Source organism: Urocitellus parryii, chromosome 15 (genome assembly GCF_045843805.1).
Source record: "Urocitellus parryii isolate mUroPar1 chromosome 15, mUroPar1.hap1, whole genome shotgun sequence".
NCBI lineage: Eukaryota > Metazoa > Chordata > Mammalia > Rodentia > Sciuridae > Urocitellus > Urocitellus parryii.
The window spans coordinates 42,035,463-42,051,219 of record NC_135545.1 but is presented as its reverse complement, the minus strand read 5'-3'; the positions used below and the strand labels follow the sequence as shown (position 1 = coordinate 42,051,219).

At 55.5% G+C, this 15,757-nt stretch overlaps 3 protein-coding genes across 6 annotated transcripts; 1 reads left to right on the top strand and 2 right to left on the bottom strand.

Annotated features, from left to right (window-relative positions):
• Positions 1-976: 976 nt before the first annotated feature.
• On the top strand, positions 977-5,046 carry Matcap1 (microtubule associated tyrosine carboxypeptidase 1). Its single transcript, XM_026413299.2, has 6 exons — positions 977-1,576; positions 1,659-1,802; positions 2,072-2,204; positions 3,145-3,450; positions 3,535-3,632; positions 4,667-5,046. Exons 1-6 carry the CDS (start codon positions 1,013-1,015, stop codon positions 4,829-4,831), a joined length of 1,410 nt encoding a protein of 469 aa, XP_026269084.1. The 5' UTR covers positions 977-1,012; the 3' UTR covers positions 4,832-5,046.
• A 1,209-nt stretch (positions 5,047-6,255) lies between these two features.
• On the bottom strand, positions 6,256-10,186 carry Nol3 (nucleolar protein 3). Of its 2 annotated transcripts, XM_026413320.2 has the most exons (5): positions 10,000-10,186; positions 7,379-7,550; positions 6,974-7,276; positions 6,496-6,819; positions 6,256-6,416 (listed from the first exon to the last, which is right to left on the bottom strand). In XM_026413320.2, exons 3-5 carry the CDS (start codon positions 7,266-7,268, stop codon positions 6,409-6,411), a joined length of 627 nt encoding a protein of 208 aa, XP_026269105.2. In that variant the 5' UTR covers positions 7,269-7,276; positions 7,379-7,550; positions 10,000-10,186; the 3' UTR covers positions 6,256-6,408. The 2 variants fall into 2 exon arrangements, with proteins under 2 accessions (XP_026269105.2, XP_026269104.2); XM_026413319.2 differs by lacking the exon at positions 7,379-7,550 and having other exon boundaries at positions 10,000-10,185.
• A 555-nt stretch (positions 10,187-10,741) lies between these two features.
• Hsf4 (heat shock transcription factor 4) lies at positions 10,742-15,521 on the bottom strand. Of its 3 annotated transcripts, none has more exons than XM_026413259.2 (13): positions 15,336-15,521; positions 14,604-14,712; positions 14,383-14,510; positions 14,161-14,285; positions 13,804-13,879; positions 13,575-13,639; positions 12,969-13,071; positions 12,613-12,751; positions 12,264-12,387; positions 11,668-11,773; positions 11,510-11,575; positions 11,287-11,356; positions 10,742-11,005 (listed from the first exon to the last, which is right to left on the bottom strand). In XM_026413259.2, the coding sequence occupies exons 1-13, from the start codon at positions 15,456-15,458 to the stop codon at positions 10,854-10,856; spliced, it is 1,386 nt and encodes a 461-aa protein (XP_026269044.1). In that variant the 5' UTR covers positions 15,459-15,521; the 3' UTR covers positions 10,742-10,853. The 3 variants fall into 3 exon arrangements, with proteins under 3 accessions (XP_026269044.1, XP_026269042.1, XP_026269043.1); XM_026413257.2 differs by having other exon boundaries at positions 12,264-12,491; positions 12,613-12,737; XM_026413258.2 differs by lacking the exon at positions 14,604-14,712 and having other exon boundaries at positions 12,264-12,491; positions 12,613-12,737; positions 15,336-15,475.
• Positions 15,522-15,757: the final 236 nt, after the last annotated feature.

Below are 15,757 nucleotides of genomic sequence, written 5' to 3'. Positions count from 1 at the left end.
CTGGGTGTTGTGCTGCAACAAGGAACAGCTGGAGGGAAATGCAGTGGTGCTGTAGATGGAGAAGTGTGGATTCAAATGCAGGTTTTGCTTTGTTTTTTAAGATGGATAAATAACAACATGTACCTATGCTGATGGAAAGAATTCAGTGGAGAGGAAGAGATTGGTGATGTAGGAGAGAAAAGAAAGGCTGGAATTGAGTCCCTGAACAGGCAAGGGTGCTCAAGGGTCTGCAGTCTCTAGTCAGTCTTTGGGATAAACTGGATTGGACTGAACCCTGGCATAGAGTCAGGGGTGAGTGCCCTGATATTGGCTTTGGATGACCACTGGGAAGATGCATCAGGTAGGGTACAGGCCAGAGATTGACTTGGATTTGAAGTCTCCCTCTGCTTTCCCAAAAGCAGATTCTAATTTGGATATGAATAGTTGGCCCAGAAGAGAGGGCAATACAGTAGATACTGGCATAAGAGGCATTCAGGCATTCAAATTGACAGAGGCCAGGTAGGAACGAATGTGTAGGTGAAGCCATGTAGGAGAGTGGTACAAAGAAGATGCAGTAAATAGAAGGCATCCCCTGAGACCCCTCTTATCTATGGTTCATCCAGGCAGCTGAGGCTGCTCTCTGTCTACTCTGGGTGAGCGCTGAGCATAGAGATTAGAATCATGAGTAGGGACCCAGTCCTTGCCCTCTGCTCACAGGCTGAGGGAATTATAGTAAGCACCATCTAGATGGGTATGTAAAACTGTCTCTCTTGCTTTGTTCCAGCCCATGTTACTTGCATGAGCTTGCTAGAGGGAATGGACACTGGAGTGGGGGTAGGAGAACTACTACCCATACCCTTGGCAGCAGACCTTGGGCCCACCAACAGCCCAGCAAGGCCAGTGTGGAGCCTATAGGGCCTACAGCTCCTCTGACCACACCCATTCATGCTGGTTTCCACATCCTTCTGTGTCCCCAGAGGTCAACAGTGTGGGAAGTTGGAGAGACCCAGCTGGATGTGACCTTCAGGACAGAATGGTGCTGGACTCGGGGGCTCAGGTGTATGAGCAGGCACCCCCCAGCCTTCCTGCCAGTCCTCAGTCCCTGCACCATAGGCTAAAGAGCCCAGACCGAGATGGGCCACCCCTGTACCCCTGGCCTCAGTCCCTGGCTGTGCCTCTGGCTCTGGCAGTCCCCTCAGGGCTACAGCCCCAGCCTGAGCAGCAGCCCTTCTCAAAACTGCATTTGGGCCGTGGCCACATGCGAAGGAGTGAGAGCACCTACACTGTAAACAGTGCTGGCTGTCGAGGGCGTGGCACCCGGGGACCAGCCCCTCCTGGACAGGGACGAGGTGCAGGTAGGGGTACCCTGCGGGCTGCAGCCTCTCTGCCTCACATTGCTAAGACTCGAAGGGATGCAAGTGGTGGTACCAAGAGCCCCTGTATGTTGGTGGCACTGCGGCCAACCAACATGGACCGTGAGAAGGACAAGTTCTTCCAGTCCCATTACACCTACAACCCACAGTTCGAGTACCAGGAGCCCATGCCCACCACTGTGCTGGAGAAGTACTGTGAGGCCTCTGGACAGTTCATCCATCAGGTCAGTCCACCCTGCCTACCTTACCCTGTCCCTGACAACTCAAGGGACCTAGCCTGACAAGCTACTGTGGCCCTGTGTGCAGGCAGTTGGAATCATTGAGGCTGTTCTGGAGAAGTTTGGCACCTATGAACACTTTGAGGCTGCCACCGGGGGCCAGCTGCTGACTAAGTGCCAGATTTGGTCCATTGTGCGCAAATACATGCAGAAAGAGGGCTGCGTTGGAGAGGTGAGCTTTCCTGCCTACACAGCCCCTAATATGCCCCATATCAGTCTGTCTGGCAGGTGGTCCCAGGCCCAGCTTCACACCTGGCCAGCAGGTGATCTGAGACAAATCCCTGTTCTTGCCTCAGGGAGGTGGGAGGTAGCTCTGAGTAGAAGTGGTAAAGGGTGAGTGCCCTGAACAGTGTCTAGTTTGGCTGCCCTTGGCATTGATGGGTCCACCTACACATCGACCCCAAGGCTAGTAACCATGGCTCAGTACACTGCCATCTGCAGGTTGTGGTGCAGCTGAGTGAGGACTTGCTGTCTCAGGCTGTGATGATGGTGGAGAACAGCCGACCCACACTGGCCATCAACCTGACTGGAGCTCGCCAATACTGGTTGGAGGGCATGCTTCGCCATGAGATAGGTCAGGCTGGGGGTCATGGGTAGGGGGGTAGAGGGGTGGAGATGAGAAAGGGCTGAAATCTGGGGAGTGGGCAGTGAGGGGCCCCAGTAACCCCCTCCTTTGTTTCTCCCTCTTCCCTCTGGAGGAGGACAGGCCCTTGCCCTTCCTGAACAGCTGCCTCCTCCCTCTCGCTCACAGAGGTAGGCCAGAACACACCTGCCCACTCTCCGGATTTACCCTAATCTCTTGTTCCTTTGGGGGATGTCTTTTTCTTTCTCTGATTTCCTTTGACAGTGGGACAAGGCTGCTGAGGCTCTGACAGGCCAGAGGGAGAACCCTGAGGGTCCCACCAGCCCAGCCAACTGGCAGGCCCTCTAGGGTGGGTGGTAGGCCAGATCCTAGAAATAGAATTGTTTGAGGTCACACAGAGTATAATTTAGGAGCAGGCAGACCAGGCTGGGAAGGAGGGCACAGGACACTAATCACTATTCCTTTCTGTCTTTCCTTCCTCATAAATAATCCTATTGTCCTGGGCAAGAAATGGTTTTGCTGGGGGAATCAATGTGATTATCTAGTGATTGATGAGGGCATGCAAGATATTGGGGCTGGGTGGTGTGTGTGTGTTCCTTCTCTCTAGGAAAGCTGGAGGAAGCAGGGGTGGGGTGGGGGTGGAGGGACAATAAGAGTTGGGATAGGGACGAGGAGAGAGAGAATAAGAGAATATACTGAAATGGGTGGAGGAATATTCATGCATGAGTCTGAATCTGTATGAGCCTTTGGGTGCAGGTTCTTCTTTGGAGGGTCTTCACCGCAGCTTGGGGTTTGGTGAGTATGTGTTTGTCTGGGGCTGGGACAGCCTGAGTTTGGGGGCGTGAAGATACTAGAGTCGCCACTAGAGGTCCGCAGGGTGGATTCTCCAGACACCCCGCCCAGCGCAGCCTCCCCCTCGCCCTCTCCGCAGGCACTCACTATCTGAGGGGTGTGAACAATGCACAGCAACCGTGGCACAGCGCCGAGGGCCGGTTGCAGTATGGGCTGCGGCCAGCCAACCCCACGGAGGAGGGTCTGGCCAGCCTGCACAGCGTGCTGTTTCGCAAGCAGCCATTCTTGTGGCGCGCAGCTCTGCTCTACTACACCATCCATCGCGCCGCGCGCATGTCCTTCCGCCAGCTCTTCCAGGACCTGGCGCGCTACGTGCAGGACGCTGACGTTCGCTGGGAGTACTGCGTGCGCGCCAAGCGTGGCCAGACCGACACTTCCAAGCCTGGTGGGCAGGACGCAGGGTATTGACCTGGGCGGAGGTGAGGGTTGGGGCTCCACCTCAAGAACTCACTGGCTCCTGCACTCACAGGCTGCTTCAGCAAGGACCAGGTGTACCTGGACGGCATCGTGCGTATTCTGCGGCATCGCCAAACCATTGATTTCCCACTGCTGACCTCGCTGGGCAAGGTGACTGACTGGGTTCCCGGTCTGCCCTCCCACTTTCTGCAATATTCCTTGCACCTCTGATTCTTGCTGGACCTGAGATCTGAGTGTCCGACCTCTCTGGTGCGGGAAGCATGGATGGGGTTGAGCAGAGGAGATGAAATGACTTTCTAGTCATTTCATTTCATTTCATTTCAATTCAATCAAAAGTAGGTACTTGACCCAGCTTATAGGGGTGTGTAGGTGCAGCATTTCAAAGGAGGTGAGCATTCCAGGCTAAGGGAATAATTAGGAAGGCCTGGGGAAGGAGGCTGGACAAATGGCCAGGGACCACCAAGTCTCTGGTGCTGGGCCTTTGTGCCAGGCAGAGAAGAGTGGATCTCATTTGAAGCAGTGGGGAGCTGGAGGAGCTTTAAGCAGAAAATATGGTGCAGTTATTTGCTTTCGAAGGCTCCCTCTGGAGTTATATGGCAGGGGAACTGAAAAGAGAGTCTTAGGGAAGAAAGTATGCTGGCAAGAAGACGAGGCTGTCCTGTCACTCTTACAGATTGATGGTGATGGCCTTCCCAGGCAGTGGTCATGTATTTAGAGAGGAAGAGTCAAGCTGGAGAGCTCTTTGGAAAGTGGATATTCCTTTATCTCAGTGGCTGCCCTGAGTGGGAGGGTGAGAGTCCAAGCATCCTCCCTGGAACCTGACCTGGGTGACTGAAGAGTTGGGCTGGTACCCAGATGTTGACTATGAGGAGGTGCCTTAGAGATATTCAGGGGAAGGTGTTCAGGAGGCATTTGGATACCTATATCAGAAGATAGGAGATAGGCTAGGCTGGAACCAGGAGTGGGTCATAGGGCAGAGATAAAAGAAAATGTTGAGAGAAAGAACAGAGACCCAGGTCTGAGCCTAGAGGTACATAGCATGGGCATGGGACTGTGGGTGTGGTAGGCTGATGGGAAGAAGGAGCCCTGGGAGCAAATGGCCATGAGCCATCAGCAGAGCTGGGACCACCTGTCTAAAAGCCAGGAGCTCTGTCTAGCTCTGAAGCTCAGCTTCCTCCCTGCAGGTCTCCTATGAGGATGTGGATCACCTACGGCCCCATGGGGTGCTGGATAATACCCGAGTGCCCCACTTCATGCAGGACTTGGAACGCTATCGGCAGCAGCTGGAGCACATCATGGCAACCAATCGCCTGGATGAAGCAGAGCTGGGCCGCCTGCTGCCTGATTGATGTTTATTGAGGGCTATCAGCAGAAGTCCTATGCAGAGGCCTCCAGATCAGCCCCCAGAATATGAAGCTGATTACTCTGTGCTTCTACAGCCTGGGTGTTTCTTGGGGGCATTGGGAGGCCAGGAGCATTCTGGAAGAACAGGCAGCAGCATCAGAGGTTTTTGTCCCTTGATAGTCTTCCTGGTGCCTGTGGACCAGGCAGCATTTCTAGCAAATTGTTGAGCAGAGGGGAGGCCTGGGGACAGGAGGGGGGGGGTGTTGAGTGTTAATGGGAATAAGGGGTGGTTTGGGAGTAGAAACTTGTTTTTGCATGAGATGCTTTGGGTGTCCAATATTCCAGTCTGTCCCTTCCCCCACCTTGCCCCTTGGTGCTCCTTCAGCATTCCTGCTGTCTACCTCTTACTGGGTCCTGGTGGGGGTTGGGATCCCTTCTTCTGGGGTGATTGCCTGCGCCTGGGGTCTTGGCTTTCACACAGGCTCACAGGGCAGGGGTCCTGATGGTATAGACCCAGCTGGGCTGGGGTTTGCTTTCCAGAATTTTTGCCTCTTTTACTGGTCATGTGTTTATTCAATACTTTTGTGTTCTACTGCCTGGAGCTTGGAGGTAACAGTGGAGGGACAGGACACTACTGGAAGGTACCTTCATTATACACACATGGGCACATACATGCTGGGCTTCAGGTCTTGTGCATCGAGCCCAAAAGCTCACCTGACCCCTGCACTGGCCTCTGCTCTTCCTGTCTTTCCCCACACCCTCCCAGTTGGTCTTAGGCAAGAGTTGGCATAGCCTGGGAGCAGCCACCCTTAAGCCTGAAGGGCAGGCCCATTAGGTTTATTTTCCTGGGCCAGGAGAAATACACAGCTGATTGTTGCTTAGACTCAGCTACGTGAGGTTGACCCAGTCCCATTCCTATCCCGGGCCTTAGTTTTCCCATCTATAAAACTTGGAAACACAGCTGGAGAGTTCTTATTCATTTAGTCAACACATATGTGCCAGTTACTGGTTAAAATTCTCACTGAACTCCCAGTTCAGAGGGAAGCCAGACAATTAAAACGGCAATTAAAATTACACGTGTGGCCTCTGTCTACTTAAGGTCCTTCTAATTCCCCTCTAATTTCAATTTCCAAGGCTGTGAACTCTTGAGCCCTCCCTAGATAGTCAGAGTCCTCTTCCCTTGCTTTCTGCCCCAAGCCCAGTTTCTTCCACAGAATGGGGCTAGTGTCTAAAAAGTTCCCCAAATGGCTCATGAAGGGAAAAGAACAGGTTTCAGGTCATCCTACTATATGGTCCTAGCTCTGAGATCACCTGCAGCATGGGCTGTTGTGTGTGGAATGGGATTGTGAACTAGATGTTGGAGTGTTGTGGGGGCACCAGAATGTTAAGGTTCTTAGAGACATAAACCACCTTAAAAAAAAAAAATGCCTAGGTTAGCTGGAGTTTATTCACTTCCAATAAGACAAGATGATGGAGCTTTGGTGGCACTGGATCCCGCTCCAGCATAATCCCAGGTTCTATCTTCCTTGGGCTTGGGCAGGAAATGTCAGGTCAGTATTCTGGCCTTCAGGTAGTCTGGCCTTCAGGAATCTAGAAAGGAAGAGACAATAGTCAACTTCCTGAGCTATGCCCTCTGCTAAACCACTACAGAGTTTGCAAGGCCTCACACCTTCAGACTCATCCCCCTCCTCGAAGTCAGGCTCAGGCTCAGGCTCTGGTTCTGGATCTGCCTCCGGCTCTGGTTCTGGATCTTCCTTCGGCTCTGGTTCTGGATCCATTTGGGGTTCTGGTTCTGGCTCAGCCCCTTCAGAGGCCTCAGCTTCCTGCTCTGGCTCCTCTGGTGTTCCGGATTGCACTGCTTCAGAGCCCTCAGGACCTCCTGCCTCATAGTGATCTGAAACTCTGGGCAGCCCGGGACACACTGTCCCCGAACTGGGTGCCTCGGGCGTCCAGTGGCCTGGGCATGGAGGGTCATAGCTGCGGTCCCGGTAGCCTGCGGCGGAAGTGGGAGGGTCTTTCAGGCTCAAGTTATCTTTCTGCAATCCTTAGTACACACACTTACCTACTTTTGGGGGATACCACGACACCAACCCTCTGTTAGCCTTTGCTTGGCTCCCAAGCCACGCCCCTGGTCTACGTGCGCTCACCAGGGCCCACGTGCTGCCAGTCCCAGGCTGGGTCTGGCGCGCGCAAGGTTTGCTGGGCGCAACGCAGCAGCTCCTGGCAGGCGGCCTCGCCCTTGCTCTGCACCACCAGCAGCAGGCGGCGCACCCTGCGCTCAGCATCAGGCAGTGCATCCAGTGCCTCATACTCCGGCCCGGTGAGCACTCCCCGTGCTACCAGCGCGTCCAGCAGTAGTCCCGAGTCCGCCTGCAGCGTTTCCACCAGGCGTTTCCGCTCACGGTCAATGGTCTCCGAAGGCCGCTCCTGCGAGTTGCCCATGGTCCGGGCTGCACACAGAGGGGGAGAGAAGTAGTGGGCACCGGGGGTCCTCCATTCCTGACCTCTCTTCCAGGATCCCAGTGAACATCCCTGGCTGTGGTCTAATTCACCTTGACCTCAGCGGCCAGATGGCTCCGCAGCACAGGACTCGGGCACCACCGTACTGAACTCTTCTCCCGCCTCTTGCCTGCAGCTTCTCTCCAGTCTTCTAAGGCTCCTCCCCTCTCTAAACGTCAGTTTTAGGCTCTCCCAATCAGAGCCTCCCTTCTGAGCCCCAGCCGCCTGCAGATCCGACAGTAAGAACCCAGTTTATCCAAACAAACCTCCGTCGCCGCCCCCGTCCCCGTACTGGGGGTTGAGCCCTGGGGTGCTTTACCACTGAGCTTCATCCTTAGCTCTTTTTAGTTTGAAACAAGGTCTCCTAAGACCCTTATTAAATTGCTGAATCTGGCCTCGAATTTGGAATCCTTCTGCCTTAGCCTTATGAGTTGCTGGGATTTCAGGCATTTGCCACCACTTCTTGGTCTTTCTCCAGTCTGCTTCCCCATCTCAATAGGAGAAAAACCTAGGATAGACCCAAGGTTACAGCTTGCAGTCAAGTCCTTTCCAGTCTGACAAATATTTCTCTTACCATTCTCACTTCTGAGTCTAGTCTTTTACCTCCTGCCTGGACCCTGCAGAACCCCTGGATCAGGATTCCCTGTTTACACAATCTGTCCTCCAGTACCCTCTGCACAAACTGTTGAGAGCCTGCCCTGCTCCTCTTTCAACTTGCCAGGACAGGCCCTGATCCTCTACCCTCACCATCACCACCCAGTTCTAACCCCAACATGATCTCATGGCCCTTCTTGGTTCCCAGGTACCTAGCAGGGATACCTGAATCTTCCTGAATCCTACCTCTGACCAAGATCTCCTAACATCACCCAAGACCCAGTTGACTCCCTGCTGGCCTGTGAATGACAGTCATCTCTTGTTTGATCTTAAAATACTGAGGGCCCAGCTCATGAAAGGTTGCTAAACTTTTTCTTCCCATTTTGAGACTGTTTCTACCAAACTGTAGGGACTAGGTAGAAATCAATCTGCTTTGTCTATTTATTACCAAGCAAGGACAACAGCCCATCTCTTTGCCAGCCTTAGCAAGGCCCCTGACATTAGACAAAGGGGTCAGGCCCTGGACCCCTCCCACCCTCTGCCCCTTTCCCTGCCTTGACTTTATTTACACAGCATCCTTCCTGGTCTCTTCTTCCCATGTAGTGTTTTCCCTCCTTTCCTGGTCTATAGAGTCTTAGTCCCCATTTTGCCTCCCAGGTCTCTTTCAGAACCCCTTAGTGTCAAGATGTGCTTCCTTTGGTCACTGCACATTCCAGCCACCTCTCCCTCCACTCGTGTGTGTGTGTGTGTGTGTGTGTGTGTGTGTGTGTGTGTGTGGTGCTGGGGATTGAACCCAGGGCTTTGTGTATGTGAGGCAAGCACTCTACCAACTGAGCTATATCCCAAGCTCCTCTCCCTCCCCTCTTATCAAATTGTCAGCCTATCCCCCAGATTCAAGCACAGGTCAGAACTACCCTTGACCCTCCATCTCCCTTCATGTCTCATCTGTGACAAATGTATCTCAGTGTTTCCATCAGCTCCTTCCTGTCAACCCCACCATTCACTTCATCTCCTGTAACAGTTCCTCTGAGTACTTCTCATTCTAATTCCACCATCCCTCAGCATAGTGACTTTGACAACTCTCTGGGGTAGGATTTATTGTTCCAATTTTACAGCTGAGGAGATAGACTCAGAGAAGCAAAATAGAATTAGATTCTGACTTGCTCCAATCTGAACTATACCAAGGTCTCCTGTCAAGCAGAATGTCAGGCTTTACCCCTTATTCCTGCCCCTACTGCTTATCTTAGCTATCTGGTCTGGTTATTCTAGCTACCACTCACCACTCAGAACAGTGAGGCTCTTCTCTACTTCTCCCCACCACTCTGTTCTGGGAAAACTCACTATGTTCCTGGTATCTCTGAGTCTTTGCTGATGCTGCTCCCTAGGCCTGAAATACCATTCCCTCCCTCCACTCATGGACCCATCCTCCAACATTCAAATATTCTCTTGTCCACCCCAATGCCAGAGTGTTCAAGGGCAGATGGTTCCTTCTGTGCACTCCAGTGACCAGCATATCACCTCACTACTTCATTAACTGACATCACTGCACTATGTACACAGAGATCCTCTGTTCTCCTGGACTGAGGCTTCCAAAGACTGTCCCCCTTTGCAGGGCACGGAAGACAGAGGGGGCCAGCACCTACTCTAGCCAGACATAGAGAGAAAGGCTGTAGACCTGACTGGCCCCTCCTTCTCCCTCCGGCTTCCTAGGTTGTTTTTACGTTAGTCGCCTTCTCCTGTTAACCCAAGCCCTGACTTTAGTCCTGCCTGGGGAGCAGAGACCCCGGCTGTTCTGGACCCTCCCTTTGAAACTTTCATAGCTCGAAGGTGAACATCGAAGTTATGTCGCCGCTAGTTCTCTCAAGTGACAGGCCCAGATGTTTCCCGGAGCTCCAGGTAGCGAAGCGTGGATTTGGGTGAGGCCCCCAATCCCCAGCTGGCGGTGAGGGTTCAGTTGCAGCAGAGCTCCGAGGGTCGTGGAAACTGCGAAGCCGTTGCGCATGCGCGACCGTAGGGTACCCTGACCTCCCCTCCACCCAGTCCCAAGCTAGAGTCCTGCGGAAGGGCGGGGCCCACAGACCTGCGAGCGCCGCTGCGGGTGGTGAGGCTCGAAGTCAGCCCTATCTGAGATTCCCTTGCTTCCTCTGCCCGGTGGAGTGGGGCTCGTGGTTCGGCCCGTTTCGGGCGGCCCGCTCCCGGGTCGAGCCTCCGCGGGGCAGGAGATGACAGTGCAGAAAGGGCCGGGAGGGGTGGGGACCGGTGCAGCAGCTGCTACGGGGGCGGGGCGGACAGGGCTGCCGGGAATGGGGGGGGGAGGGGGCGTTCTTCCCCGCTGCTGAGCGTCTGACTGCGAGGTCGCGCCCTGGCTGGGGACGTTCTCATAGTCCGCTTTCCCTCCCCATCCCGGGCGCACTGGACACGAGCCAGGGAGGAGACAGTTCGGCCGCGGTCCCACACATCCTGTACCCACACTAGGCTTGCCCATTCCCAGGAGCTTTCCATCTATCTTCTCATCAACCCCTGCTCTCTGCCTGTTACAGATGGGGTTTAGAGAAGGGGCCCGACTTGTCCAGGGTCATATAGAATGTGCACTGTGGAGCTGGATGCCACCCGAAGTCCCCGCTTCCAGGAGGTTGCAGTGGCCAGGTTCAAGGCCGGAGGAGTTAGGGGCTGGCTCCCCAGCACCACGGCTCTCCCAAGGTTCTCTATTAAAGCCTCTGGGATCTCTGGGATCTCTGCAAAGCTGCTCATCCCACCCCCTGAGTCCTGGGCTCCCTCGTCGATAGAGAAAAGACACCAGAAGCACAGAAAAAGATGCAGTTTATGTGCACAGCTCTGATGGGGGTAAATGGAGAGAGGCCGCTAAGTAGTGGGGGATAGGCTCACCCCTGTCCCCAAGGGACATCAAAAGATCCCTTCAGAGGCTCATGGGTCTCAGGGGGAGGGACTGGCCCTTGGGCCCAGGTAGGAGGTCCGGTTCTCAGGGGTGCTGTAAATGGTTAAAGCCCCGGGCACAGCCAGGGCTGGGCCTCCCAGATCTGCCTGGACATCCAGCAGGAGTGGGCCCCCAAGCGTGGAGTCCTTTCCTAGAAAGAGCGAGGCTGTGTTTAGCAGGAAGGAGTGTTCCCCCTTCTTTCCTAGGGGAGGACAGCCCTGCCCCCTGACTTCTGGTCAAGTCAGAATAAAACATCATTCTTAACCTCCCCATTCTCACCCACGGTGAAGGGAAGGGGAGCTTCTGAAGGATATACAGGGCAGCCTGAACTCAGGGGATCTCCCTGTAAAACCCAAGCGGCCTACTCCATCAATCATAGCAGTTCAGCAGTCATGGCCTCCCTCCCACTTCCTGAGTCCCCACAACCATTACCTGGACCTGGAGAACTCAATCCCTTGACTGCCAGCTCAGCTTCACCTCTCTCTGGAACCAAGGGCTGCATCTGCGTGGGAGAACCCCAGAAAGGAGTTGGGGAGGGAGCCCAATAGCTGAGGAAGAAACCTGGGGACTCACTTGGGCAATTCTCAGACATGGCTTTGGCTCTCTGAGAACAGCTATGGACCAAAGGGTGTGGCCCTCCCCAGCCCCATTTTACCAGGGATAGCTCCATGTCCAAGTCCATCAGGGTCCATTCTCGCCCTGGAAGGCTGGGGCCCAACACCTGGGAAAAGTTCTGGGTTAGTGCTTGCCCTCTCAGGCTATGCAGACAGCAGGAACCAGAAGTGCATGTGCTTCTATGCCAGAAGTACTCACATCTAGGGGTGCTGCAGGCTCCACACTTTCAGGGGGAGGCCGAAGCAGCATCGAAGGCAGCAGACTCTCTGGGCTTCTGTTACCCTGCTCCAGACCCAGAGGTCCCCTGTGCACAAAAATCTGCTGTTGGCCTGCAGTGCTCACCCCCTATTAAGTTCCCAAAGAACCTGGATGCAAGAGGATTTAAATCCCCCAACATCTAGAAAATGCCACTCTCCTTTCCCCATAAATGGACACAGAGTGTCCCTGCTTCCTCTAGGACTTGAAGTCTTAGGACAGATTCTCTCTTATGCAAGTATAAATACAAGGGGCTCTTAAACTACTGTGTATATTATAATCATCCCATTGAACTCATTTAAAAATGTGGATTCCTCAGTCCTACCACAGAGGAGCTGGGTGATCTGATTAGGAGTTCCTACTTTGTTTAGGATTTGTATGTAGGTGCTCCTTGGAGCACATTCTGAGAAATCATAAGTGCCCAATATCCTCCTCAGCCACCAAGGGGCAGACAAAGTAGGGAAGTTTCATGGGCCAGAGTGTTGTTCTATCTGCAAAAGTGGCCTGCAGGACTCACCTCAAGAATGGGCTCTGCTTACCTGTCAGGTACCTCCCTGGGGCCCCTTGGTTCAGGCTGTTGGACACTCCTGGGCCCCTCAGGGCTGAAGCTCCCTTTCCCTTCCAGGATGGCCTGTACCACAGCCACAGGCAGCGGTGGGGGGGCTGTCACGCAGAAGTCACACTCGTTTGGGGCCAGGGCCAGCCCGGCCTCGCCATCCCCCCCTGGACTGGCCGGCTCTTCTTTGAGCAGTGCCAGGCCCTTCTCCCTGTACCAGAGAAAAGCTTCAACCAGACCCTGGCACTGACCTCTCCCCCACCCCTACAGCCATCTGGGCTGCCAGGCCCTCCCAGACAGGCTCCCCAGAGGGCAGCCCCTGTCCTCCTTACCTCCTGCCACCACTGGAGGGAGAAAGCCTGGGCCCTTCAGGGGATGGAGAATCTTCTGGGATATCAGAGATGATGGGGCCCCTGGCCCTGTGAGGGCTGAGGCCCAAGGTAGTCTCTGGGAGGGGCTGTAAATAGAAAACTAGACCCAGTCCTTGACCTCTACCACTGGGAAAGCTAGAACCCAAACAGCACCCATCTGGACTATAGGGCCTAAGGGGCAGGGTGTGAGGGGGAAGGCTCAGTCCATGCTGGGGAACCTGGGTCTGTTTGGTGGGAAGGTTGGCTTCCATCTTCTTTGGGGGGAAATCGGGAGAAGAAACAGCTGTGCTTTAGAGAAAGGGGAAAAAGAAACCTACCGACTGGATAAAGTAGGGGTCCTGCAGGAGGGCACCAGGCAGGGAGCAGGCATTGAATTTGGCAGGTGTTGGGCATGAGTTCCCCTCATCCAGCATCAGAGACCTATACAGGATGATCAGGGTCCCTCAGGGTAGGGGCAGCGTCAGTCCCCATGCCCCTCAGCCTATACTTCCCTCCCTCTCTCCCTCCCTCAGGCCCCAGCAGCCAAGTCAGCAGAGCTGAGGCCTGTTGCCAGGGCATCAGTCACATGCTAGAGTGGAAGGGGCTCCCCCCCAGAGATGGGGGCCCTTTGGGGGTAGAGGAGAGGGAGGGAGCATGGTTTGAGCCCCAAGCTCTGCAGTTGGGATGTTTTGGGGGGAGGGGAAGGGATTGCTGGTGTGGGAATTTGGAGGTAAGGTCCTGGGAGTGGAGTACCAGATTGTGGTGTTGGGGGAGGGGGAAAAGTTCCAGATGGGTTGAGGAAGCTGATGTGCAGCCAGGAGTGGGATTGAGGGTTCTGCCTGAAGGAGTTTCTGGAAGAGAAGGGGTCCCTGCCAGGGGTCTTAGGCAGAGAGAAGGTCCTGAAAGTGGAGAATTGGGGGTGAGCATCCTTGGCTCTCACTCACAGCTTTCTCTTTGTTCCTGCACTACTGGGCCCAGCCTGAAGTGGTCCAAAGAGGCACTGGATCAGCTGAAGAGGAAGAGAAGGGCTTATTCCTATTTTGGACACCCCCCTCACCCTAACAGGCAGTTCCAGGTGGGTTTGAGAAAGGGACTAATTTGGATGCTAGAGGACTGGGTGTAGAGGGGTGCCCAGGAGTGAGAGGGAGAAGGGAGGTAGAAGAAGAGGAACACCTTGCCAATGACCCGGTGCTGCTGACCATGGCTCTGCCGAAGCGTCACCACTTCCCGCCACAAGATCTCGTTCTGCCTAGGGGCAGGGGTGGGAGGGTGCTGAGGCATCTGAGTTCTCTGACACTCTCCCTCCCAAACACACACACACACACACACACACACACACACACACAGAATGGCACGGCAGGGAAGGGACCCGGGTCACTACCCCAATAATCATCCACCTGATTGAGAGTCTAGAGTTCCACAACTGGGCCCATTTGTCTGGAAGGAGAGCTGAAGGGGCTGCCCAGAACCCTCTGGTGGCCAGCATCCTCTCACCCAGAACCTCCCACCAGGGCCGCCCCTCCCCCGCACTGCCTGAGCTCCCGAAGCCGCGCCTCAGTGTTCTCCTGCACTCCCCGCAAAGCCTGCACCTCGCCCAGCAGCCGACCAAGGTCTTCAGGGCGCCAGCGACCGTCATCGCTGCGCAGCGCGGGCACCTGCAGAAGGTACACCGCAGAGGCAGAATCTCATAGAACAGGGCCAGCAGTCCTAACACCCCACGCGGGTTTACTCATTTCTGCTCGCTGTCCCTACCTTGCGCCGCACGCGCTCCAGTAGCTGCTCCCTGCCACGCACGAAGCTCGGGTGCTGGAACTCGACGTGGTCGCGCTCCGGCCTGAGCAGGCCACCCTGCTCGATGCTCACTACCTTCCGAAAACCATCTGGAGAGTGGGGCGTGGGGGGCGGGGGTGAGTCGTTCCATCTTTGGCACCAAATCACCCACACCCTGTCCCCACCCGGCCTGAGGGACTCACACATGTTGAGTTGACGCACAAAGCTCGCCATGTTGCTGTGCTTGAAATACTGGGGCAGCACTTCTTTGGCGAAGCGGCTCTGATCGCTTACAAGGAAGCTGGTCCCACTCTACCGAGAATGCCGCCCACCCGTGGTGCGGGTAGAGACCAGACTCGGTGAGTGGCGCCCGCCCACCATCAGGCCGGCGCTCTAGCGCGCACACACTCATTCACTCAGGGGTCAGTGCCGCTCATGGGAATATGGAAAGGCCGGGCCAGAACCACCTGAGGCCCGGCTCCGGACGACCACAGTGAAACCCTACCCCTAGCGTAACCCAGACTAGGTTCTCAAAGAGGAGTAGCAGAGGCCAACCCTGGTTCCACCTCGGACCGGTCCCAGACCCGAGCCAGAGCCAGAGCCACGATGTGACCCTGATTGAGCCAGTGCCAGCCCTCCCTTCTCTCGGTGTGTTTTCCGATCTGTCTATGGGGTGGGGTCATTTCATTCTCATTAAATGACCTAGGAGATGCCTCTGGCTCCAGGTCTCCTGGAGGTTCCTAACCCTTCCTCCGCCCCAGAGGAAGTCGCCTCATCTTCATCTCACACATCCCCTCCAAGGTGAACTACCCTGGACGGCTGAATCGGAGTGACCCACAGCCCAGTCCCCGGCTGGGGTTGAGTGGGCGTGGGTGTTCACCGACGTGGAGGGACCCCGGGGACCACTGGGAGAGTCGAGGGGCCCCAGCCCTCACCGGGCTCCAGCGGATCAGGTGGTCGGTGCCGGGGTCGCCCACCAGCGCCCATAACTTGCCGAGGAAGGCAGGTACAGGGCTGGGGCCTGGCTCCGTGGGCAGCGCGGCTGGCGCTTCCTGCATGGCGCAGTGTCGGCCCGGCTCAGCGCTGCGGCCCGGCCGCTGCGGGCTTGTCAAAGCCGTGAAAGTGCTGCGTTTGCCTCCCGCCCCGCCCTACTCCGCCTCCGGGCGCCGGGTCAGGCGGGGGCCACGTGCGAACCCGCGGGGCGGGGCTCGGACAGCGGCCGGGGCACCAGCAGACAGAAAGGCTGGCTGAATCGGATGTGTGTGGAGGGATGGGGTGAGGAGGGAGACCTGGGTTCGAATCTCATCTTAGTCTCTCTATTTCCTTTATTTGGGAAAAATAGCCCGTGTGCGGCCTT